The following is a 27,542-nucleotide window of genomic DNA, read 5'->3' on the forward strand; positions in this document are numbered from 1 at the left end:
ATTCAATCCGAACAAAATTCATGTGGTTTAAGGCCAGTACAGGCCTTCAAGTAGCTTTATCTGACCTTTTAAAATCAGGCAGCTGTGTTTCAGTCACTTATACAGCTGATCACATCAACATGTGTTTTCCTAAAGTATATCTTTCCAGAAAGGCTTGTGGGTTAGATTCACAACAAAGTGCCAGCTTTCAGACCTTGAGAATCAGTACAAGGCAACTTCAGCTGAACGATGTAAAATTTTCAGTGGCTGCAATAATGCAGCTTAAAATGGGCCATTTTGCAGAATTATTCTGGTTTATTTTGTTTAAGCTTTTCACCAGTAACTATTTGACCTCACTTTTAGCAGAGTTTTGTACAATATGCAAAGATAGGCTCAATCCGGCCATTATAAACAGTGCAGTTTAAATTACACACAGTGAAACACTCAGTGCAGGGCAGCACTACTTAAATTACTAATTGCTAAATATATTTTCTCTCACCCACCTCTTTTTCCAGTGCCACTATGGACACCCCACTTTTCCATTTTCATCACAAACATACCCACCCTTTGCTCCAAGAGCTGATCCCTGTAAAGTCACAATGTCTGTGCATCCCCCTCTTCCAAGGAAACACTGAGATTGTAGGGAGGATCAGTATGTTTGGGTTTGGATGCTATGTCTTACTGGGAAAAAAGGAAGCGGATATTCCCTCTTTGTGTGAAAAACCCCAGGCAGGCCACATACATGCAGGAACAGAAACAAGAATATGCCTTGTCACACAAACTTCTATACATACAGCAGCACTGAACCTTTGAATAATTCACACAGCCTGAAAGTGGCTTAAAGACAGCACTTCTGGATAGTTTAATGTCTATGCCAATAAAGCCATTGGTTGAGCTGGTCTTTTTAATGCTTTGTGTGCCTTGGATCACACTTCTACTACATGCAGTAGTGTATCTTTGAAGGCAGCAAAGCTTTTGGATTGGCACAGTTATAGCGCTGGGTGAATTGTAACATCCTGGAAAATCCCTTTTAAATGCCAGACTAGGACTTGGAACACATCCAAGCGTTTGCAGCAGGCACAGCAAAACAGCTTTTGGAATTTAGCCTCCGTACTATGCAGACACTTAAAACGGTATAGACACGTTCAGTAAAGCTAAGAGCACTTGAAGTCAATCAGCATAAAATAACCCGGGACACTGGATTAACTGGTGTGAGATTCTGTAGAGGGAAATTATGTGCTTGCCTGCTGGGTGAACAGGGGAGGGGAAGATTGCTTGGGAAGCCAAGCCTCAGGTTGATAATAAACACACTTACAGCAATACCAATTCTTCCACAATGGCTGGATAGGGATTTCTGGAGGAAGCCTTTTTAACTAGGAGAAGTTCCAGCTGTCGTTTGCAGGGACTAATAGTCTGAGGATCCCAACTGATAATGAGAGCAGGTCTCACTGTGCAATGTGCTGCTTCTCACGCTAGCGAGAGCAACCTCCTTGCTGGCAGCTGCAGAGAAGCTGTTCCAGCACCAGACTGCCAGCTGGTAGAGAACTTTGGGATGATCCCCTGCAACCATTCTCGGCCCGAGCAGGAACCCTACAACTACAAACTCATTGAGACCTTCCCCAAAATCCATATGCCTGTAGCTCTAAGTTTCTCCAGATCCCTAAACCAGATCTGCCTGGTTATAAGTAGCTCATTTGCTTTTAGGTGAAGGGCAGCTACAAAAATTCAAGCCAAGTCCCTCAATCACCTTTCCAAATCCTGTTTTATATTCAATTTCTGAGTTCTGCAAATGGTCAAGCTGTGGGCACTGCAGAGCAGGCTCAGGTTTTTTTACAAATAGCTTTAAAGCAGTCTTTGCCCTAGGAACACCTCCCTTTGCTGTTATACCCTGTGTTACACTGTCATTAGCCAGCTCAGCGCTTTGAAGGGATGTTGTCTGGTACACTTGGGCAACACTGGCAGGTTTTGCCAGTGTCTTGCATTCTAGTTCTTCTAAGTATTTCTGAATCACACGGCTTGAAGAATTGTCTTTGCAAGTGCTAAGGTATGGGTTTATAACAAATAGTTTGAATTTATAGGGCTGCTACTGCCATGCTTATTGCAATGTGAGGTTAGTGATAAGAATGTGTGCTCTGGTTCCATGCTCCTTCCTGATACTCCGATGTGTATTTGTTGATATCTTCGCAAGATGAACCAGTATTAAAGTGTATCCCTGTCCTTCACTTTCCAGCATCCACTCCTTGATGGCTGTAGCGGTATCTTCAGGAACACGACAATCGCTTCTCATGCATTCCTCTTTGTGACTTGCAGTAGTCACTATAGATCATTTTCCAAGTGATGACAGAAAAACTTGCATTTCTCTTCTTTGATTAGACTAAGAAATGCTAGAGAGGCAGAAATGCTAGAGACATTTGGAAACATTTCTAAGAGTTGGCTTCTCTACCTGGCACAGATCACAGCTGTTTGGTGATTTGAGCCTTTCCCACACTTAAAACTTCAGTAGAGCTCAGCATCTGATACCTTGGGGCTCCTGTTGTTGCTGTTCACTGGAGATATTACCAAAAAAGACAGACTGCTTTAAGCCAGGTGACACAAACTAATGCAAATGAGGAAGCCACAAACTCATTTACAGCTTTGAGAGCTTTGCTTAATACTTATCCACAAGAAGTAAATTGCTAGATATGAAGCCTTAGTGGTTTGTGATGTTAGTATACAAATACATTTTAGAAACATATATTTCATCATCCATGACAAAATAACGTAAGGATAACACTACAGGAAAAAGAAAAAGAAGTTGTTACATAAATTAAAGCACCCTTCTGTGCTCACTCAAAGTTTTATACAGACTGTCTACTGAACATCTAGTATGATGCAAGCTTGTATTTAATGCAGTGTTAACTGACCCAGAGTTGCATCTTGTGCAATTCTCATGTCCCAAAAAGGCTAAAATGCCAGGGTTTCAGCAGTGTGGAAGGGGAAAAAAGAGAAAAGCAAGCACGGATGTGATAGTGTGGATGAGCAACTGACGACAAATGGAACAATGTAAACCATTTCTTTACTGTGTTCTAAAAAAATTAAAGTTGAGAGTCATCATCTCACCAAGAACAAATCTGTTTTTCCCCAGCTCCTGGAAAAGCTCCCTTTCCTGTACAACTCTCGAACAACTGTTTGCCACTGGGACAAAGAGGTTCTGTGATCCTATAAAGATGATGCCCAGTGGCTAAGGCACAACATAAGCCATGTTGAATATGAGAAACAGATCTTGAGCTCTGCCCCTGAACCTGGGAAATCAACACGGCAGGATGCTGTGTCCACAGATAAATGGATGTGGTTTATATGCAAGGCAGGAACTGCAGGTCACGAATGCACATGTCAAACCTCCATTTGTTGTGATACATCCTTTTGCAACTTAGGTTTTTGTGGCATTTATAGCTATTCAGGTGCCAAAAGCATAGGTAACATAAAAGATTAGATAGTGGGCAGGGCAATAAAACTCTAATACAGAGGCTGAGTAAGACAGAGAGGAATCCCAGACTTATGGGAAACCACAGGTGACAGCAGATGAAATCAAACACTTGATGTGGCAATAGAGTATCCACCTGCTCGCTTCCACCCTGGCCCATGTACAGTGCTCCTAAGTGTCCTGTTTTGTGACAATTTCTGCTTCTTGGGTAGACATATTTTTTTTAATTAGACATTTACATGGACTGCTGTTTCCTTAGAGGACATGGGAAGCTTGGAGCCCATCAGCATACTACACAGAAAATGTTTAGATTATTTTTGCTTGCATGCAGTACTTGACACATAGCCAAGTGAAATTTCATCTACTGAGATAATGATCATCCCAGTGATTTACTTATCTTTGCATGGACATTACAAGCTCCATAGCTTTTATCCACAAATTTTGAAAGCTTATGGTCCATTTTTTCCAGGTCATTAATGAATATAAGATTATAATTTCAACAGCAAACCCTAGAATGCTCAATTGCTATTTTTGTTTCACTGCAAGATACATTCCCCGTAGCTATTTTTCCTAATACTGCCTTTTGTGTTGAAACCATCCATTCAATCTCCTGTTCTAAGGGCTATCATATAGTTGTTATCTTTGTGTCAAAACAGTGAAGATTCCAGACAGGATGTAAATTCATATTACAGAGTCCTCCTCAGCATTTGTCAAAGTTCTGGCTCTAAAAGGTCATCTGAAAATGTGTTCACAGAAAAAATACTGTTGGCCAAACTTGGAAATAATTCAAAGGGTTTAGGCTTTAACTGGAAGCATTTACTTTTGAAGTAACGCAAAGAAAAGCCTCTGGAGCTTTTCCCCTTTTCCCTCCAAGAGGATTTTTAGGTCTTGACTAGCATATACAAACAAAAGATGATTGATTCTAATATTCATCCTCTACCGTTTGTTTCGTTTACTAAGCACTTGGGAAGCAGCAAAAAAATGTAAACCAAAATCAATTCCTAATATTTCATGTGCAAGAGAGGAAAATCTTTGTGCAGAATGCTCTGATAGTGCTATAAAAATGTTCTATCTGGAAAATAACAGCAGCTCTTTGGGAAAGGGATTTGCTGTTGAGATGACTGACTGCCCAAATCCTTTCTCAGAGCCCTCAGATACCTGTGAGCCCTCAGTCGCGAACTGAAGACATTGAGCCGACTCATTCGTTACCAGCGCACCACTAACAGGATATTACCCCGGAGTTTCACGGAGCTCTCTCGTTCCGTCGATGGCAGATGTTAGCACATGCTGACAGACAACATGCAACTTCTCTTGCTTCACATCACTAAGAAAGAGACTCCCATTGGGAAACTCTCGATACCTGGTGCCATAAGGACACAAGTAAATTGTCAATTTTTATAACCAAAAAAATCAATTTAATTCTCTTATGTTCAATCATCCTAAACTGGCAACGCTGCCCCATGCACAGATACTCTACAACCACCCACTCACACAGAAGAGCAGCATCTAAGGTGCAGTTTTTGCTGATGGACAGAGTTAACTACCTCAGCAATGGGACAAAATTAAAACTTATTTACACCAAATACCATGTCATTCTGAAAGATGCAATCCTGTTTACTCTTACTGCACTGGCAGCCAAGCTCCAACTGCCCCAGATGGAGCAGATTAATTTTGCTGCATTCCTCCTCTCTGAATGTCATTCACTGATCGTGGCTCTGCAGTCCAAAGGCTTCGACTATCAGAAATTATGGTATTTATTAATTCTCATTCTACATTTAAGATTGGTGATAGCTTAAAGAGTAGGGTTATATCTCTTACAAGGTCAGAGTCATAAAACAGTATATACAATAAATGAGGCTGGCTGTGCTCATCTTGAATCCTGTGTCACTGGGGAAAAAAAGAGTGTCCTCCAGAAGGGAAGCACAAACCAAGCGTATGGAAAGCAGAATTGGAGAGACCACCGCAAAACAAGCATATTCCATTTTCCCTTCAGAGGCCTCCCATCTGGAAGAGCACGGGGACAAGGACAGTTGACGCTGTTTGTGGCCCACTGCTAGCAGTAGTCTGCCATCTGCCGATCCACGCAGCTGTGTTTACAGCCTTCAAGGTAAAGCGCTCATCCATCTTTCCTCCCAGCCTGCTCCTATTTCAGTGCACGCTGGTACAGGAGGATATGAAATGCAGCATCTACTCATCTCTGCTACAGCCAAGCAGAAGTCAAAACCACAGGATATCAAAGTGCAGCTGACCATTGCATTAGGATGCTTGGATCTCCGTCAAAAAGCCATTCCCCAGACTTACAGCTTTGAACCACAAAAAAAAAAACAGACAGTTTACCCAAAAGTAGCTTCCTGCAACCAACAGAAAGTGGTTATTGCTACAGGCCAACAAACTCCTGCCTTTCTTGGTACTGCTCAAGCTGCCGAGGAGTTCCAGCATCTAGCAGAGTTAACCCCTTCTTCCCATGCAGACAGTTCCTTCATCTGCGATGTGCAATTATTTACTCCCCCCTGCTCAGAGCAATTCTTCCTGAGCACAAGTACTGACAGAGCATGTGGTAACTCCATTCGCTGCATGGGGCCAGCTGTACAATTCCATTATGCAAATGACAATGCTGATAATTAAAAGTGTTTATCAAGTAACCACAGAGGAACAGGGCGCTCCTCCATAAGTAAGCTGAACTCTTCATCATCGTGGGGCTATATAACATGCCTATCTGTTCTGTTTGCTGCAATTGTCTTAGGAATTATCCAAAACACTAGCTTCCAGTCAGTATATTTTTAGGATATGACTGACTTTCATAGGATGTTGACAAAATAAGGGGTCTGGCATTTGCAATTTGGCATTTAACATCTGGAAATTAGTTTTAAAAATCCAGCCTATTTCTCCTCTCTTTTCTAAAGAAATGCACTTTCGAAACACACGAGCTTAATCTAGAAAGCTAGAAGGACGTGCCTGTCCAGGTCACATGCAGAAAAGAAGATTCTATGTGACCTATTGTCATGTTGGTGTTTTCTCAGACCTCTTTCAAGAAAAAAAGGCAGAAACCTACAGAAAATTGTGACTCAAGATGGCTTTTCAGTACCCACCAGCAATGTAAAGTCTAAAAGGAAGGGAGAATAGAATTAAGTACTAAATAAACTCTGAAACTTACTTTCACACAGAAATATAATACCACAGATTTTTCGCTCACAGCCACTTTCTATCAATGGAATTCAAAGGCAAACCGATGTGGAATTCATCTGAAGGGGAAAATTGCAAAAAACAAAAACGGGAGTGAGTTCAGAAATTTCAGAGCAAAGAAACCAAAGCAGGTCAACAAGCAGAGAAGTTCTGAGAGAGGGACCAGCCTGGGAAACTGGAAAACTTGTCCCATTTGTCCATATTGCCTGAGCAGTAACAACAGTCACTTCATCCTATACTTGAGTAACCGGCCACCTTTGGAAGGAGCTCGGGTTTTACTTCCCATATCTATGAAGAACTATTGCCATGTCTTTGATTAGCTTTAAGGTTCCAGCTGTGATTTGACAAGAGAATAAAACTCTAGCAAGTGACTGGCAAGCACACCAAAAAGCTATCAGAGTGTAAAACCTGTTCTTTGTGACTCAGATTGTATTTAAACTGGCACCTCTGAAGTTCACCAAAATTATTTTCTCAAAAATGTCAAAAGTGATTAACAATTTGCCAAAACCAAAACAAATTGAGTAATGCTTTTGATGAGCCTGGTAAGACTCTTCAAGAAAATGTTATGGTCATCATTTTACAGCTGCCCTGTCACCCAGTTGCCAGCACTTTAAAAATAACAAAGATCTAGATTTTATTTTTAATGAAGTTATTTTACTCCTTTCTTGCTACAAATAGTATATGCTATTTCCTATATTCATTTTGTCTTTTTAGGGGGTAAGAAGAGTGACAACATCAACACGACAAGTAAGTGGGAATCAGACAAAAATAATAGATTTAGAGAGAAATTAGGAAAAGCTTTCCTAACCATCAGACAGATGAAGTTCTCTAACAGCTTCCCAGTTCTGCAGTGATGCCAAAATGGCACAACCACTCATTAAAAGTAGTTAGTAAATTTACTGAAGACACAGTATGACCTTGACGTCAAATGCCTAAACTTGATGATGTGGGTTCACACGGCCAGAGCAAATACCTGATGATTCTTCTTCACAACCATGCCATGAGTCAGATATTTGATCCTGGGCATCTCACTTGACTTTCATACGGTTCTGTTTCATAGAGATCTTGGAGAGCTTAATTGGATAATACTATAAGCAGGCTAGCACTCTTCAAGTATAAGCAATGTAAGAGAAAAACATATTTACTTACATGTATAAACAACCTTGACTAGTGCTGACAGTTGTTAATTGCCACCTCTGTTATTTTTTCCTTCCCATTAGAAAACATGGTTCTCAACAGATTTTAGACAGAATTTATTGAATAATATTTTGAGGTGGGGGGAAAGAGAGAGAGAAAAGGTGACTGAAAATCTTGCAGTCAGTTGCTACTGTTAAAATGTGTCTCGCTGGCAGCTTCATTTGGAGGAAAAATATAATCTCCAGTAAAAGTGATTTATCACAATGACACATCTCAATGCAGAGCTCAGCAAGAGCTACTTAATACACACACAAAAATGAGAATGAGAGGCAGGACACAGAGGAGAATAAAACCCCCTGTTTTTCTGATACCTTCACAAATTACGGTCCTTCATTCCTCACAAAAAAGGCAGCTTTCTCACCGGGCTCCCAATCCAACCCTCTGTCAACTGCACATTAGCCATTCATGACTTTTTCTAATTGAAAAGGATTTATTCTTTTACATTTGTTTTTATTCAGAGTGAGTTCAAAAAAAAAAAAATGCATTATGTAAGAATTTTGAGAAAAAAATACCAAAAATTCTAAAGGTTTAGGATAGCGCAGTCTATGTCTCCTGATGGCGTGACCTGCTTGGTGCACGGACAGGACTGTTGGAGTGCTAAAATGAACCAGCAGTGTGAGACCAAAACATCCTCACAGCTCCTTTCCCCTCTGTGAAGGAGTTCATTAAAATATCTTCCCTTGCAAGATGAGAACTGGCCAGATGACAACCCAGATTTAAATCATCAGATCCTGTCAAGGTTTCTTCAGAGGAAAAAAACCACAGGTGTAGCACTTAAAAGCTCAGCATCGTGCCAGCACCAAGAACCACTAGTATCAAACTACCTCCTAAAGAATGTGTCCATAAACTCACCTGCAGTATAATCCTCAAAACAAGGCCAGCTATTCAGTCTTGTGCCCTAAGCAAAATCCTACAAAGGAAGACGGTTCTATTTGGCATCGGTTGCTATGGGTAGAGCAAAGCCCAAAAGGGCCCGACAGAGCCTGACGAAGCCCAAAAGGGCTCGACAAAGCCCAACAAGGCTGAACAGAGCCCAAAAGAGCCCAACAGGGCTTGTCAAAGCTCTACAAAGCCTGACAGAGCCCGACAGGGCCAGACAGAGGTGGACAGAGCCCAGCTAGTCCTGACAGGGCCCAACAGGGTCCGATAGAGCCTGACAGGGTCCAATAGAGGCCAACAGAGCCGTTCAAAGCCCAGCAAAGACCAACTGTGCTCAACAGAGCCCGACAGAGTGTGGCAGAGCCCTACAGAGCCTGACAGAGCCCAACAAAGCCTGACTGGGCTCGACAGAGCATGACAAGGCCAGACAAAGCCTGATAGAGCTCAACAGGGCCTGACAGGACTTGAAAAAGTCCGACAGGACCCAAAAGAGCCCAACAGAGCTTGACAAAGTGCTACCAAGCCTGACAGAGCCTGATAGGGCCCAACAAAGTCCCACAGAGCCTGAGAGGGCTCCACAAAGCCACACAGAGCCTCAGAGGGTCTGAGAGGGCTTGACGAAGCCCGAAAAAGCCTGATGGAGGCCAACAGGGTCCAACAGAACCTGACTGGGCCTGAGAGGGCCTGACAGAGCCCTTCAAAGCCTGAGAAAGCTTGATAGAGCCCAACAAAGCTCGACTGTGCTGACAGAGCCCAACATGGCCCAATAAAATTTGACAGAGCCTGGCAGAACCTTACAGGGCCCAGCAGAGCCCAGCAAAGGTAGACCAGGCCAAACAGAGCCCTACAGAACCTGACAAGGTTTTGCAAAGCCTGACAGGATCCGACAGAGCCCAACAGGCTTTAGCATCAGTGCTATACATGCTATAGCATCAGTGCATCTTGCTTTTAAATTAGCTCAGGTGTGGTTTAAACTGTAGAAATAAGGGATGCTGCAGAGCTTTAGAAACCTGAGGACACATTTCCATTCAGAGATCAAATTTACAGACGTTCTATTCAACAGCACTTCCTAAAAAAAAATAAAAAATCCTCAGTAGGCACAAACTCTTGTTACTAGTTGCATCAGTATAAAACTACAGTCATTCCACTACCTTGTGTTCTTATCAACTTAAATAAAAAAATATATATTTATGCAGCTTGGTTCCAGATTTTCAGTTCTGTCAAAAAGAAAAAGCTGGGGAAAGAATTAAAATAGCAGCAAAGCTATGGAGGGAACACTGTCTTTGTCTCCTGCTCTACTGAGTACTCCACTATAAAACAACAGAACCAGCACCAAGCAATGGCAGAGCAGCAGAGTTTGTGGGAATTCAGTAAAACAAAGCACACAGATTAAACAAGGAAATCAGTGAAGTGTCAGAAAAAGCTGCTACTTGAATACTGCATAAACATTTTTAATATAGTAATATACATTTATTTATTCAAATAAATCTTAAGTGATCAACAGCAAAACAAAGATCAATTAACACCTTAATGGTAAGCAACTGAAAACGACTACAGTTGGATCTGTTGCTGCCTTGTATACAAAATACCAAAAAATTGCCCAACAGATGCAAAAATAAACAAACTAACAAATGATGAAACAGCTTCCTGGCTGGGCTTTCTCTGCCAAATCTCTGCCTGGAGAGGACTTTTATGTCCATGTAATAAAGTCTCAAAATTATGGACTTACAAAGGAAACAGCTGCTTAACCATCATGGTAATTATTCTGGTCAGACTGTAGAGCACCCAACCTTGAGGCTGCGGCTCAAGGCACCCGCCTCGTGCAACACACGATGACACCAAGATGGAACTGGATTAGTGTCATTGCACAGAGCCTGTAGCTGACTCACCTGTATTGGTTGTCACAAGACAGGCTGAGGAACAGGTCGAGCAGTGGGTTTGGCTGATGGTGTGACAGGTCATCCCAGGAAGGATTAAAGGCTGTGAGTGTGCTCAACACAGACCATGTGGCACCAGCATAAGATGGGGTGGGATACTGGAAGTGACCTGTTGTGGTCCATCTCACATATCCTACTGCTTGTGGCCGTTTTTAGCCTATACTGAGAGTTAGTGTGAGTCAAGTTATTCTTCTACTGCCCTCCAAAGCTCACCCAGGTGCCACACTGAGAAATCATCTTAGGCTCCAAGGGCAGAGACGTTCTCTCTAACACCTGAATATTAAGGCTTAAATCATCATTGTCGCACTTCTGTCATCCCAAGGGCCTACAGACCTTAAATCAACCCTGAGCACGCTGCTGTTCATCTTACTGATGAGCCTCATTGATCTCCACAGAGGGTGGTGCTGGCCCATCTGCTTCAGTAGAACTGGTTCTACAAAGAGAGCGCAGTGTCCTGTCCGAAGTACAATATGTCCTCTAGTAGACATTATAGTTGGGGCAAATCTAGATAAAAACTAGTTGAGTGTCTTTCTCGTGGTGATCTGGCAACTTGGGAGAGGTCAAACCTAGAAAGCACAAAAAATACCGCTTCCCACAGTTGCTACTTTCCATATTTATCTTGATCACCTATATAACTATGAATAGTCACAAAGACAACACTCCCCAAATTCTTATGCTCACATTATCCAACAGATGGAGGCTGAGAGTCCCGTTACCACAGATCCTGCCCTAAGTTGTGGAAAGCACCAAAACGAAATAGCAAAGCGCTTTGGCTTTCACAGAAGTTATTATTTTGACACATACACACCTGAGATAAAACCATCAACTATTTATTCAGCAGCTGACAAAGGGTACCACTCGCTAACAACATCTGCCATGTAATTCCGTACTGGCACAGCCATTTTTGACTCAGTGATCTGCAGTGTTAATTGCACAGCATCACCTATGAAGAGTATCCACAGTGCACAGAAGTGTTTATTTATAAACTGCTCATTCCAGCTAAAAGAGCACTCGGGCTCTAAAAGTTGCTCCAACATTCATATGCACAATAGGGTGCTTTTAAACGTGTCAACTGTCAAATACATTTTCTGACAAAGTGATTGCTGATATGATATTAGATAATATCTGTATGAATGGAGTTGAGCATGGCTCGTAAGAGACCAGGACAGCAGCATTTCAGGCAGCAGACAACAGATTAGAGACAAGTGACAAGGCTGATCTCTGCAGCTGCAATTAACTCTTTCCTTCAGCCTCTCCTGCACAGTTCCAAAAGGGCTACGTTTTCCTCCTGCTGCTGAAGGTTGATTAGCAGTCAGGTGGGGAGAGGCTCTGGGGATGGCATGACGCATTAATTAAATCACTTCTACCAGCTAAGTGATGACACTTTGATTCATAGCAGAGCTCATTCAACTAGACGCTGGCATTTCCTGGGCACCAAGATGAGGAAAAGTCAAGCTGTGAAAGCAGGTGGGAGAAGAGGGGATGTGCACAGAAAGGAAAAAGAACAAAATGTGAAGTAAATACCTGCAGCTTGTAGAGACCATTTTCACAACAGAGTGCTTGCAGGAGCACTGGGAATTACCATGAAACATGAGCTGTAAATTATTTAATTCATGTTGCTTATACAGAGAAGATTTCATTTTGTCTGCATCTATAAGAAAATCTACTTTAGGAGAGACTCTTGTAAAAATCTCTCAAATCAAACACAACATGCCTTATTTCATAAGTCAGTGCCATCTTCAGGCACAACAGCAGCAATCTCAGACAGAGAAGACAGAAATCTCCAGAAAGCAAAGCAGGACAGGGATCCAGGGACCAGTTTGAGCTGCTGCGCCCCAGCCCGCTCCTGCTGCATCATCTGACAAGACTGATGTCTCCTAAACACTGTGTTTCAATTTCTCCCTCTGCCAAAGGGCGATAATGTTATTTCACCAACCTTTGTAAAGGGTCACCTTTATCCAACTTTATCTATTTTGTTTAGGATTTTGACATTTGAAAAGGCTAACTTCAACAGTCTTCCTATTAGAAAGCTTCTCATCTGGTGACAAGTCTACATATTCTTCCTTGTGAACCTTGTGGTCAAAAATCAAACCTGCACAAGGGAGAAAATACTTCTACACTCTGGAATTTGAAATAGGTCAAAGCGTGATTAGCATCACAGCAATATTTCACTCCCTCTTCTGAGTCAAGCATGCGTTGGTAATTCTTGGATTACTCTTTTCTTTGAAAACCTCAAGCAAGCAATTTAGAACACTTGGGATCCAAAAAATTCCACTATACAGGCCTGTGAAATTTTTCAGTGAGACATATCTTTTTGAAAACAAAACAAAACAAAGGAGGTTTGTTTGCTCACAATATTCTGTGGGGTGAACATCACATTTATTTTTTTTTTAATAAAAGCTATTTAAAAGATATGCAAACTTTTAGCAAGAATCATTTTGGACCTCTTAAACTACACCAGGCTCAATCTCATTTCATACATGAAGAGGGAACGCTAAAGGAAAACATCAAACAGTAAGGCTGATTCAGAGGATGTATTCCTTTTAGGCAATATTGCTATCTTCCTAGTTAAGCTGTGTTGCTACAGCACACAATGGCCTCAGACGAGACTGAGGTCACATTGTGGTAGTTGCTTATAAGAAGATTTAATAAAAAGAAAATTCTTGTTCACTAACCTTTTACTAACAAACAACAACAAAACCCACAAACAAACCACCTCTACTGATATGGCTCCCCTAGCAGTAACCAGTAGCAAAATGACCACCCTTATTGTAAATCCAAATTTTGATCATTAAAAAGACCTCATGAGCCTCTTTGCTTGAGACATGCATCATGTACATTTGTCTTATCTCATTAACTTTTGCTTATCTAAATAACATTTCTTCTTTCAGCTCAAAGCCTTGCTGTGTCTTCTATACACAATTTCCAGCTCTCAATACTTCATCTCATTTATAGGTGTGATTACTGTTACACTTGACAATACCTTGAACTTTCCTAGCATACCCCCTACAACCTCCAGGTGCTTTATGGCTAATTTATTGTGGAAGTCAGATGTGACAATTCCTTTCCAGAAGCAGCACCAACACATTTGGATCATAAAGGAACTCTGTAGCAGACCAGTACCTAGACCAATGTTTAACCAATATAATTTGTCCTTGTTAATGTTGTATAATGTATTTGAATTCTTTTGCATCATTGGCTCTTAATAACAAAAGATTTTATTTAACACTGAATTTGGTGGGTAGCCAGGTGGCGGCTGGAAAAAAGCTAGCTTGCTTTTAAATAGATCCACATGCATCTCCTTTTCATCATTAGAATAAATTTTCAGAGAGGTGAGCAGAGGTTTAGCTGCATGACTCTCATTAATGTTAACTTTATTTCAGTAATGAGGTGAAAGCACAATCACTGGAGCCAATATAATCAGAGTGATGAGACAAAAGTCTGCTGCTGTAAATACTGCTGAAGATGGTGACACCGACAATATTGATAGGTAAGGAAAAATACATGTCAGTAGCAAAATGATGCAGAGAGGGTAAAGACCTTGCTTTTACATATAGCAGTAAAAGTTAAGACTGACAGAACTGTTGCACTGATGCGGATGCACTGACACCAGGCAGACAACTAACAGTCCTGTCCCCTTAAAAATCATTTAGGAAAGATAAGGAGGATTAACATGGTAGCAAAAAGGGAATGTTGAGATAAAAGAAAACAGCAGGTGTAGAAAATCAAAAGCTATTGGTGACAGCCCCAGAAGACAATCTCAGTAATCTATTGCACCAGAAAGACCTTACATAATGAAATGTGTGAGAGCCATCATGCCATTGCACTCCATTACTTTAGTTAATAGAATGATCTGAACAGAACAAGGCTGGGAAGAATTTTATAGTAATTAGCAAACCTGTTAGTGCTCATTTTTCTTTCGTGCAACACAGGAACAAAAGAAAAGCAGACACAGCTATTAAGGGAAACCGACAGGAAGGAAAAGTGGGAAGGCAGACAATGAGTTGGGTACCTCTGCAGAAATAAAAAATAAAGATTACTCTTTTTTTTATTACAAAACTGGCATTCCAGGACTTTTAGCTTTGCACTAAAAAAAAAATGCTGCCATATGAATACTACTAAATATATAGCACATAATCATCAACATCCAAGTACTACTAATAGAGAAGGAGCAGAGGAAACATAATGTATACATCCACTCCGTATAATTCTTGCAACATTCAGTACCACTGTAAGTAGTTCAGTATAACTTTACCCAGAAACCACAAGCGCAGCTTTTTTTAAATCATGTGGAACTGATCCACTGCAAGCTGTTTGTACTGAATCCATGATTTTAACCTTATAGCTACAAATGAAGTGTATTTATAATGACACGAACAAGATGTGCCCTTTTCACTTGATTTCAGCATCTAACCGACCCTCTGAAGACTGGAGCAAAACTGCTCTGAAATCGGTGATGCTCAGCAGAGAAGCCGGGTGGTAAACCCTCTCACTTTTTGGATCAAGTCAAAACATATTTGGGTTTGCCATCCCGGTTTGCTGCATTGCCCTAGTCACTGTTATTGCAGATATCCAACCACAGCAAGCAGAGCCCTGATCAATATGTCTTTGTTGTGTGGCTCTGAATTAACTACATCTCACTTCCCTTTGACAGCAACACACATCACATGCAGCTGCTGCTTCCACGAGGAGAAACACGAATTCTGGAAAGCATATTCATTATCTGGTTGTTAAAAGCAACAGAGCATGCAAGCCTCACCCTGCCTGGGTTACCCGAGAAATCAACACCCCGTTTGATTAAGTGACTGCCAGCCAGTCACCTCCTCACTCTAACCTTGATGTGGCAGGGCTGTGACAAGCACATAAAGTGTGTCATCACAAAATGTTTCCCCGATGCTCACAAATAGACAGCTTAATTTGTTTTAATAGCCTTGTCCCTTGCAGCATTTCCACTGCAAACTCTGGTTTTGAGGATGGAATGTATCAGCTCTTTCTACAAAACCCACCTGCAAAGCCAGCTGGCAGAGAGCCAGGGAGAATCCTGATGAGGTCCAAAGCTCTCAGTCTTGATCCAAAATACAACACTCTATATATACCAAAGGAATTCCACCTCCCCTCCTTCCACCGTTCTTTCAGTTGTAGGACTCAGAATCAGAAAAAAGAAATGACTTCATAAAAATTACAGTTCCTTAACAGATCTTCTGTAGCTGAGTATTATTTGTGTACCAAAAAAACCCTGAATGAATTTCCTTTTCATACACAGAAGCAACTAAAGTCCTTATAGGGTAAAGTTTGGGGTTTTTTTTCACTCATCTTGCAGAAACAGCAGGGCTGTTGGTCGCCAGCTCCTACGATATTTTCATGGATCTCATAATATTCTCTGCTTTATTTCCAGTTGCAGCTGCTGGAGGTGACCACACAGAAACCTCAGTTTTTACACGAGAAAGAAAAATGAAACCTCTACAATTGCAGAGAGGAACTCAGACCTTTGAAACTTCATTAGTCCATCTTCAGAAGATACACAAGCACAGTTCTCACTTACTTTTAAATTTATTTGGCTGTTAGGAGTGGACACTAAGACTTAGAACTCTGAGCATTCAACACCGCTGCCTTGCTTCATGTATCACCAGTAAATCACCTCACTTCCACCTGCAAAGCTTTTATAAATAGGAATATGCACGATGCGGATAGAACCCAGCCTGAATTTACAAACTAGCAGCACAGGAAAAAAGCATGTTGAGTACTGAGAACTAGTCTTCCCAGGTGTGACTGAGCAAAGGAGATCATTGTTTATATATCTTTTTAGAATTACTTTTCAGCATCAGGCTGGGCTTCCCATACAGTGAGATGCAGGTTAACAAGCACAACTCATCTGAGTTCATTTTGAAATAATAAAAAAATTTGAGGCAACTACTCAAAAAAAACCCCACTTGGCTGATCCTGGTGCCATCTTGGCACTACAACAAATTATAAATAAAACGTTTCACAATGAAAGATTGAAACCAGAGAGCATATACACCTTTCTAAGTCGTATTTCTCCTGCGAGCAAGCCTCACCTGCTGTTGGCAGCAAGCTAGGACATCATAATCACGACAAATGCTTTCTTTGGCAACCTAGAGACTTCCAGTAACTTTCAGAAAGATTCAGAACTCTTGTTGCTGAAAAAGTAACTGTATGCCTACCAAAGCAAACCCCACGCATTTGAGATGCACTTGTCCAGCGGAATTCAGGTCCAAGATCTGAGTTCTTAGGGACAAATGTAACATTAATTGGAAAATTCCTACTCTATTTCCAAGCTCAGTTGAGCACAGGTGCCAAGAAATGCTAGTTTTCTCTCCTGAAACTCCGGATGGGCATGACTTTTAACACACACTGCAACCATGGCAGCAGGAAATTTTGCGTAGATTCTCAATGCAAAGGGGGACTGAGACACGGGAAAGCTATGGCAAGCACAGACTAAAGTGGAGTGAAGGGGAAAAAAAGAGCAGAGAGATATCCCATTAACTGAAAAACAAGAGAGAGTGCTGCGCTAGCTCTACTCAGAAAAGCAGCTTTTCCTCCAAGAGGGAGAACTCCTGCTCTTCTATTTCAACCTTTAATACCTACAGCTGAGACAGATCCAAAGCAGAGCAGGGGAAGGGAGAAAAGATACAGGGGCCTGAGGAGAGGAAAGGAGTAAAAGAAGAAAAAAAAATAAATAAAAGAAACCAGAGCAGTCAGTGAGCTGAGAGAAGATGAAACAGGTTTAGGGATGGCAGGAGGTTAAAAAGCAGAACCACAGACTGTGCGGTGAGGGGATGGGAACACAGAGGAGGAAACGGGGCTGTGAGGGGCTGAACCCCCCAGGAGCTGAGGTGGCTGTGATCACCCGCACCCGCCACAGGCGCCCAGCACGGCGGACACAACCCTTGCGCAACCGGGAGGTTAAAACTTAGCTACACGTTAAAATACAGCCTAGTGCGTGTTTAACAAAAAAACAAAAACAAACAAACACAAAACCGCAGCAGGCTCGCTCAACTATAGTCAATCAGAGGAAACTTCTACAAGAGTGTAAACAAAACTACTGCTGAAAGAATGCAGCACCTCGAAGTCGACAGGCGCTCGGCCAGACCTCGACTGCGGCCTTACCTCGTTCTGCCCTGGCGGAGCCACCACTGAGCAGTCACCGATGGTGGGCGACAGGGCAGAGGGTGCTCCAGCCGCGGCCATGGAGCTCTGTCAACAGCGGGAGACCGGCCTGAGGGCCACGGGTGCCCTGTCCTGTCCGAGAGCCTCGTTCCCGCGCCCGGTTCGCTACCACAGCGGCCACCTCAGCCCAGGGCTGCCCTCACAGCGCGCCGGGCAGAAAGGGGGAGTGCGAGGGGAAAAGCGGCGCCAGGCGCGGAGGCAGCGCAGGGCCAGGCGAGCTCACCCCGTGCCGTGGCACCAGCCCGCACCACCGAACCTCGGCTGTGCAGCCGCCCCAGCGTCGGTGGCACAGCCCTCCCCTCACACCTCCAGCGCCGGGCTGGCGGGGAGGAGCATTTTCCACTGCCCTGGCAGAGCAGCCCTGCTGAGGGATGAGGAGAAGCCGCCATGACGGGGCAGCGCGCTGGGCAGGACTCTGCCGTTCCCCCCAGTACTGTGAGGGCCAAATTTTTTCAATTACTATCAACAATTGTCCATCAGGTTGCCCCAGTACCATAGCTATTTTCCCCACATTAGTACCCAACAGCTTGAAAACAGCAGCCCTCAAAGGTGAGTTTATTTTGTGGGGTTGGGTGGCCAGCCTAAAAGTGCAGGGGTACTTCCAGATAGACAGTCCACACGTTTTCCTGCAGCAATGCAATGATTTGTGTTCCGTACTTTTAGGTTTGCTGCCTTTTGCCAAGTGAAATTCAGCTCTGGGGCCGTCGCCAGCCCGGCTGCACACAGAGCAGCTTTATCCAAGTGCTGTGGTAACCTCTGCTGGCTGATACTCGCTGTTACACCCGGTAAAACAGGCTGTGAGAAGACAAAAAGACATCACAAAAGGTATATTACGCTTGCTCATACTTCTTTGTGCATTTGCTACCACAGACGATTTTTAATTTAATGTGTTTTTTTTTTTAAGACATCAGTAATTTAGATAAATTAGGACCCTGTTCTTCCGTGTATGAAAACGTTTATTTCCTCAGAAAGCACATGTATTACGAAGCAGCTCTGTGACTGTAGTTTGAAAATAACCTGCATTTTTCAGTTTGAATATGTGGATGCATCTTACCCAGTGTCATCCTGCACAGCTGATAGGTGCGTTTTTATGCATATGATAGTGTCAATAGCTAAGGATGCTACTCTGTTTTAAAATAAACATATCACACCTGTAACTTATACCCAACCTTATCCCTGTTCTTCAAATGGTGATATTTCATATCTGTGTAAGACATTCCAATAAGTACATTGAAGCCCCCAGGTGAACCTGTGGTCAGCAGCAGTAGGAGCTACAAAAGTAAGTTGTCTTTTTACACAGAGGAGTTTAAAAATCTAAACAGATTTTGTGCAGGACAGGAACAGAATGCAGACAATTGACATACGATTCCCATTCACTGTGATTCCTGTTAGTGTGTCTTAACTCTGTAGGTTCATGCAGAGAGACAGAAAACCTGGAATAAATGAAAGCTGAGTTTTATTGGAAGCTTCCACTAAATTGGCAAGACATCAGGTGCTTGTCCTCATTTTAACCACTAACAGCAGAAACAGATTAATTGTAATCTTATCAATGAAAACCTAACACTGGCCTCCCATTCCATTTGCAATTATAGCTTGTGATCTTCTGTTCCCTTAATTGAAACACAGCTAGAAAAGCTTCTACAAGGCAAGCTTTTCAACCAGAACTATTTCTTTTTATTTTCTCTACTCTGCAACTTCATGTTATCTTACCATAGGCAAAACAGCAGAACACAGCAAACATGCTTCAGTCTAAAAGCATCATGAGAATTCTTGCTTAAGACCTATACTTCTAATTTACCAAGAATCACAATTTCTAAGAAAAATCTGTGGTCTTAAAATGGAAAACATCAGGTAGACAGTATGCATGTTTCTACAAGTCAGACCTTATTTGACCACAAATACTAGATAAAACTACCTGTTTAATTAGCCATGGATCAAAAATGAAGAACTAAGTACTTTCCCATCATTCCCTACAAGTTTTGAGGTTGGCATTTTTCCCCCACTGCATATAGTTAACTGTTTGCCTCAGGTTATTAAAAAAAGGGCTCTTATTAAAGCACCAATAATTTGCTGAACTCTATCTTTTGTGGAACTTGCTGAGTTAGAAAATTCCTTTTCACCTCCTCCCCCACCTCTCCTTGACTAGAACAACTGAAGAACAAATAACACATTATGGTGCTAGGTTAAAGGATCTAGGATGTTTGCAGTTTAAGAGATCAGCACAAGACAGAACACATCCTAAAGCTCAAGCCTGTCCAGCTAAATGACAAGTAAGAAAGAAAAATAAAAAAGGCATTTGCTTTTTAAAAGCATATCAGAACAAAGACTCATGTTTAGCATTTGCTGTGCTTAGTGCTTCATATGCCAAAATTGATCACTAACATAGTTTCTTAGAAAGTTCTCCAAGCAATTGGAGCCTGAACACATACAGGAGATAAGAGTGAAGAATTGCCACCACAATGAGCAAGATTCTGAGAACGCAGAACCTGTGATCAGAGCACATCAACTGTTTAGCGCTGGACTGAAGCCACAAGTCTGTTTTTGCCTTTTCAGAACTCCAGCCTGTCACAATAAGAATTTTGATGCAGTTTTCCATGTACCATGCCAGTGGAGCAGTACAACGGAGTCTTTTGAGGCCAGTGGCTCAAGTTTAAATTGAGCTAACGTAGCAGTTACTGCTTTGCCTTCTGCCATAGATTACAGGCAAATACTATACCTGTTCCTCACTGATGTCAGCTGCTACCATTTTTCACTAGCATTAATATTCTTGTAAACTACAGAAAACAAGGAGTACACAACCCATTCAATTATCCCCAGCACTGACCTCCGTGCAGATAAGCAGAGCTGGTCACTCCATCAAATGTTCTCATTTAATCTGCTGCCAAGCACAAGTCAACAACTTGAGGATCTTGTCTGTCTGACAAATAGAGATGTCAGGCAGCCACTGACAAGCACAGAATGCCAGAGGGATGGACATCACTTAAACCACACAGGAGCATTACCAAGAAACACAGATTTGACATTTCTCACCATATCTTCACAACATGAAGCAATCATTTGAATTTTTTCCCTGCTCAATCCACTTCTGCAAAGGGCCAGACCTGTCTGTGCACCGCTGAGAGAAGCATGCGCTTTTCCTAGATTGAAATCAAATTTCCCAATTCCCTCTACTTGCTTACCTTTACTACACATGTTCAAATCAGTGCCCCTCTCTGCATTCTTCAAACTTGTATTTCAGTACAGTTGTCTTGTAATTCAGGGAAAGACGTGAGATCAGGCAGTATTTTGGAACACAGATAATTTTTTAATGATTTAACATACAGTACAAACAGCCACGGAGGGAAGAAGCAGTTTCTGTCCCACTGAACAGACAATGGTCACAATGCACTTCTGATCACATCCTGTTTTTCTAGAAGAGAAAGGGGCCAGGCATTCCCACTAATGTTGTCTCAATTAGGTTGGTTCTCATGATTTCTTACGATCACTGCTTCAAGTAGCGGTAGGTATCACCCGCTAAGGAATTAACACCAAGTGGGAGAAGAAAGCAAGAACAAGCCATCAGTGTCTTGATCTCATCAGTCACGGTGCAACAATGTGAAATGCTGGAAAACATCTCAGCAGGAATGCTACAACAGACCAACCTGACGGCCTTACCCGAGGAAAACAGTTACAAGAAGTGCTGGAACAGGGGTGAAGAATCTGTTTGGCACCGAAAATAGCAGTAACCTCTGCTACCCTCTGAAGGGAGCATGTCACACTGCATCTTCGCACTGTATCGTGTCTGCTGCAGCAAGTTGCCGTGGGATGGCAGCAAAGGGGAGACAGATTTTCAGCTGGATAAACTGCTAACGCCAAAGCTTTTAAGCTTTTGGAGAAACAAGATTTTTCAAGAGAATCTGCTGACAGAACCATTATCCCACTTGATGACTTCTGGGAAAGAACAATGAAAACAATGCAAGTGGATTTTATCAGATGGCTGGTAACTAGTTCCTGTTTATATGATATGTAATTGCAATAGCATTCTCCAGATCTTTTGCATCAGGGAATTCTACCACTGTGCTTGTTTTTTGCTGGATTTTTTTAAAGCCTCTGTAGATTTTTTTATTGTGCTTAGGGAATAGGAAGTATCAGTTTAAACAAGCTAAGTCAAAATCACGGAGGAGATGAATGGGATAAAAACAAGAGAAATGAGGCTCTGCATGTAGAAAAGAATAGCTCCATTTTGTCTAGTGCTTGGACTTTGCCTAGTGACTTGCAGAGGGAGCACAAATTTAGTCAGCATTTGACAGTTTCTCTAACCATCTTTTCAGTGTTGAGTGGCCTTAAGAGTGAGACAGTTTAAACTGGAGCTTTAGAGAGTTAGGAGAACTAACCCTGTGCTAGTGCCATTCTGATCACACTGAAATTCCAGAATAGCAAGTATGTCAAGCAGCAAACCAAACCCATCATGACTGTTTAACTCAACTCATGCAACACAGTTGTCCTCAAGGAAGGGCTTGCACCATGTTCTGACATTCTAATTACTTAATGCACAAGGACATCACTAAACTGAAATCCTAGAACAACTCCACCCTGCACAACCAGGAATGTGCTACATTGAATTACCAAGGCCTGAACAAGTTCAAACAAATCTTCAGTGCTCCCTGTCAGAAAGCAGATTAGCAGAGAGCTGCTTAGAAGACTAAGACTCCTCTTTGAGGAAACTCTTGCAGAGAAACAAGGGAAGTGTTCAGAGGCAATAAACATCCCATCCCAGGCAGATCCCTGCTCTTCTGTCATGCTATGTGACTTTGACAGAATAACAACTCCATTGGAGTTTGGAATGCTTTAAACTCACTAAGAGGAACATGAGCACTATAGTGACAAATCCCCATACAATTCCTTCAGACTAAGGAGCTAAAAAAGCAGCCGATTTTAGTCAGGATCTAAAATATCCTTTCTACCTGACATAACAAAACGGGGACTGAAAGGCATCAACAACTAGCCATGCAAAGCATCAATACTTGCAGCTAGCAATCCATATAAAATGAATAAATAATTCATAATTACATACGCAGCATATACTGTGCACGGCAAGAAGTGCTCCAGAGAGAGAAGCGCAACAGGCATGCTTTACCCTCTAAAAGCAAAAATCCTCCTATTATTACAGTTACTCTGGAAAGTGTCTGGACTGCAGAGACACATTTGAACCATTATGTACAAAGCTACACTAGATTTTTTTTTTCCTATGATGTTTGATAGCCTGGATCAACTCTGTCCATCCTAAAGTTTAGGGGAAGTATTAAAAGAATGTACTAGGACTCTAGTACAGTACTAGTACTCTAAAGCAGGTGCATAACAAACTGAAGAAGGATTCAATCCTGAAGAACTTAAGTCCCCTGCTTAAACTGTGCACCTCTGGGTTCATGCCCAGAAACAACATAAGCCATTTACTCCAAGGCTCCTTCAAAGCACCAGCTGCTGTCTTGCTCTTTTGGATTCCAGTCTCCAGTTCCTTCTCTTTGTTGCTTACATCAGGCAGCTTTCAAACAGGCAGAAGCTCCGGGGGATATTCGCCATAGCAATATTTTGCAATTGGATCTCTGTAGGTGTTTTCATGCTGCACGCTCTGTCAGGAAGAAGAGAAGCTTTAGCAATACACACATATTGAAATAATACATCCTCCCTTCACTGAGGGCCAAAACCCAGAGCTTTTATACATATGCAAAACATTTCCAAAATTCTTCTGCACATTAGAGTATCATCTGGAGCCAAACATCACCACACTCCTACCACATAAAAGTTGCTCTAATATAGCACTTTAATATTGAACCACACCTAGAACCTCCTTTTCAGGAGACTATCCAAGTAGGTAGGAACAGATTCTACATTAAAAAAAAATCATATACACTTAGGTAGTATTGTCAAATGCCCTAAGCAAGTTACAATGAAGTTCCTACTTGAGATGTGGCCATTTTTCTTGATAAAGCTAGAGTTCAGATACTACAGGTAAAAAAAAAAACAAAAAACCAAAAACCTTCAAAGACATTTGGCATGATATCTTTTGTTTGCAATCTATTGCTATATTAAATACTCAAGCTGCACGACATCTCCAGCAGCACTTTTCAAGAGGGCTAATGCTTGCTTACACCAAAAATTCTGGTAAAATAACATGCATAACAGAAGTTCCCCACTCTTCTTAAAACACAAAAAAATTACAGCACACTTTGAGTTAGTATGCAGATGATTGTCAGCACATAGCAAGTTTAAAGAGATACCATAAACAGCATTCTGAGGCTGCTGGGAACATCTCTCCCAGTTCTTACCTTTACAAGATCTTTACCAGTCATTGAACTCAGCTGGTCTCTTTTTAGTTAAGCACCTGTTTTCTAAAGACAGTGTACAACTCATCCTGCTCTAAATATGCACTTTGCCCTTCATTTACTGCTGATGTTACTATTTCACCTTAAAAAAAATAAAAATCAGAGGACTGCCTTCAGATTAGCTCTTAGCCATAGCTTCAGCATTTACGAGAACGCCCATGTGCACGCAAGCACAACAGACCAGCCATTCATGGGACCAAGCCCCATTTTTCAATGGCACTTTTCAGGTGTTTTTCCATTTTTTAGCCCTGAACATGTACTTGTGTCTTACCTGTGATGAGGTCCTACATTTTGCCAGACACAACTCAAAGCGATCTTCCACTGCCATGAAGAGATTTTGGAAAGCAATTGCTGCCCGGTTTAAGAAACGTTCCAGAAGATGTTGCTAAAATGGTTAGCAAAAAAGATAACAAAAAAACCCACAAACATCATACTTTAGCAAGGAGTAACCAAAGTCCACCTTAACCTACACAGCTCAAGTATCAGAGAAATAGTAAGCAACTCCACTTAAAATTTCTAGCAAGCACCGCAAGGTTAACATGTCACAGAACCCCAGCAGTAGGAAGAAAAGAATACAGGGAAGTACAAATTGCAAAACTGATACTGGCTTGAATAGCTTTTCTTCAATCATTTCTCTCCCACAAATGCAATTCCCCTTAAGTTTAAACATTTTGCCAGGCTCCCAGTATTTCCTCTCAAATGTAGGAAGAATATTTTTTTTTAAAAGCTTTATTTACAGCTTGCTGTATGATCCTTGCAGGCTTTCCTCATCCTTCCAATAAAATAAACTGTCCCCTCTAAGAGAAAAGCTCCTCACAAACAAGCACTTTTAGCCACATAGGAACCTGAGAGCACCCAAAAAGCAAGAGAGAGTCACCGCACCTTGCTGGGCTGCAGGCAGCAGGACACACAGCACTCGTACACGCTGCAGCAGCCATTGGGAAGGCAGCTCTCGCAGCTGTACAGCTTTGTACTGGGCACATTGACATTACAACAGCCATTGACCAGTAGGTCCTTCCTTTCACAGATGTAGCCTGAAAAACAAAACCAGCAGGACCAATTGGCAAGACATACTCATTTGTACATTCTATAGAAATGCTGCAGTAAGATTCACATTACTTAAGAACAGGCATATTTATCATTAGTAGATTATGACTCCCTGGATTTGGCCGAAGTCTTAACTAGCAATTATTTGAAATAACACTTGGACATAGAACTGACTTTTACTACAACCTGGTGTTATCTGTACAACTATTACGTATCTATTCTACTACGCTGTACATACAATAGGAGTCTTTAAATACAGAATATTTAAGTTCTGATTCTTTTCAACACAATTCATTGTAGTGGTCAGAAGGGGAAAGGTGATCAGTGATGACTGTACTGGAGAAATCTATGACATATGTTCTTTCAACTGGTCTGCGTCAGGATAATTCTTTTTACAGTTCCATATGAAAAGACTTAAATTTATCCACACAGGATAGCTGTAATGTTCATTGTTGAGAGGAATCCGTAGTAGTATAGAACCACAGTGTATGTCCTTAGGGAAACTACTACCACAGTGTTAGACTGTGAAAAATCTCTGTGATTTCAGAGACCTTAGTGAATCAGCAGTAAGCATATTTCAAGTGGTGCTTAAACTTAATATTGATGCAAATCACAGAAGATGTGCTGGTTTTCTACAGCCTTGATTTCTGGTCAAAAAAGGCCCAGTGTCTGAGCAACAGGCACATCTGCAGATGGCAAAAAAAGGCTCCATACACTTAAAACCAGTGGTTAATTTGAGGACCTGCAAGAGATATCCTTGGGTTTACAAGGGTCAGGTGAGCCTGTTACTGGGACTGAGCTCTAATTACACCAGTCCTGAGGTGCCTCCACACCAGGCCAATCAGGTGCCCCTGATTACTCTCCCTAACATACCTGGCAGTAGGAATACACTGCAGGGAGGTACAAACAGCTCTGTGAGCAACCACACTAAATTGAGCAGGGCTCAATGTTTGAGTTCTGTGCAAAGCTGACTGGAGTTTGTTGAGTCTAAGGTGGTCCTGGGAACAATAGAGCCACACTCCAAAGCCAAATCCAGCTGGACCCAAACCTGCTGTGCACAGAATTTAATCTGCAGAACCTACAACTATAGCAAAATTAATCCAGTCTGAGAATAAAATGCCAACAGCTGAGGTTCTGCATTAAGAATGCCTTAATAAGGCACAGTTCTTACTGGGAAGTACCATCAATAACTGGACAGGCAAACATTCAACACTGCAACACGCAGAATAAATTCTTAGTGTCAAGTATACCCAGTTCATCTGTAATGAGGAGCTTCCCCTGCACAGAATTCCTGCACTGGTTACTCAGCTGACTGCTGTTTCCCGAACTGAACTTCACCTTCCACACGATCGGCTGCTCGTGCTCTTGCACTTGGAGGAGGTTCCGATCTCTCACTGTCCTTTCTTCCTGCAAGGAAAGACAGCAATGCCACCAAACACACATGTTCCTTCTGCCCTTCCAGTCCACATGCTTATCCCATGGTTAAAAGTGCTTAATAATTGTAAACTCCACACCACAGGAAATGCACAATGGAGTGAGCAACATCTGAGCTGCAGTAGCTGACTTGTTGCTACATGCAGCGTGAGAACAACATAACCCCATAAAACAGGGCTGTGCAAGTTCACTATGGGATCAGCTCACACAGCCAAACTCCGTTACTGCAACCACAAAAGCAGCATATACTAATTAAATAACCGTAGCTACACATATTTCTCTTTTCCAAGCCCTTTGCTAGTGGAATTACAGTTCTCAAGAGATACTACAACAGAATCATCAGGTCACTTCAAGATAGTTTTTTTTTCCCCAGTTTTGGCTCAAAACACTACTGCTGTCAAATATAATATCACTTTTTTAAACTCTTGGCTTTATTTAATGATAACAATGTAATTCTTAGAGCAACATATCCCAGGAGTTCAGTGACAGCACTTAAAGAACAAAAGCAATCCTGGGATAAGGGATTTCTCTAACCGGGCCCGCACGTCCCGCCGGGGGCTCCGGGGAGGGCACTGACCTGCTTGAAGGTGCTGCTGAGGAAGTAGACGAGGGAGAGCCCGAGGACGAGGCCGAGGACCCAGCGCTTCCTCAGCAGCCGCCGCCACAGCACCGCTCCCCAGGGCACCATGGCGGCTCCGAGCCCGCGGGCTGGACCCTCAGCCCCCCGCCGCCGCGCTCGCCCTCCGCAGGGGACGGTGCTGAGCCGGGACCAGCATCCCCGGCTCGGGCGGAAAGAGCGAGACCGGGGCTCGGGCGGCCACCCCGGGAGCGCAACCCAAGCGCTTCCGCCCGCCGTGGGGCGGGGGAGGCGGA

The 27,542-nt window shown here is 42.3% G+C and overlaps 2 protein-coding genes across 2 annotated transcripts in view; one reads left to right on the forward strand and one right to left on the reverse strand.

Moving 5' to 3' along the window:
- The first annotated feature begins 18,193 nt into the window (after positions 1-18,193).
- The window catches only part of RNFT2 (ring finger protein, transmembrane 2), a 37,596-nt gene continuing 28,247 nt past the window's right edge, over positions 18,194-27,542 (forward strand). The window contains exons 1-2 of the mRNA XM_065851884.2: positions 18,194-18,375; positions 18,490-18,651. The gene's annotated coding sequence lies outside the window, so the exon portion shown is untranslated. The remainder of the gene's footprint in view (positions 18,376-18,489; positions 18,652-27,542) is intronic.
- On the reverse strand, positions 21,110-27,529 carry SPRING1 (SREBF pathway regulator in golgi 1). Its single transcript, XM_065851777.2, has 5 exons — positions 27,247-27,529; positions 26,486-26,642; positions 25,071-25,222; positions 24,460-24,573; positions 21,110-23,434 (listed from the first exon to the last, which is right to left on the reverse strand). The coding sequence occupies exons 1-5, from the start codon at positions 27,355-27,357 to the stop codon at positions 23,351-23,353; spliced, it is 618 nt and encodes a 205-aa protein (XP_065707849.1). The 5' UTR covers positions 27,358-27,529; the 3' UTR covers positions 21,110-23,350.

Source organism: Patagioenas fasciata, chromosome 17, assembly GCF_037038585.1.
Source record: "Patagioenas fasciata isolate bPatFas1 chromosome 17, bPatFas1.hap1, whole genome shotgun sequence".
NCBI lineage: Eukaryota > Metazoa > Chordata > Aves > Columbiformes > Columbidae > Patagioenas > Patagioenas fasciata.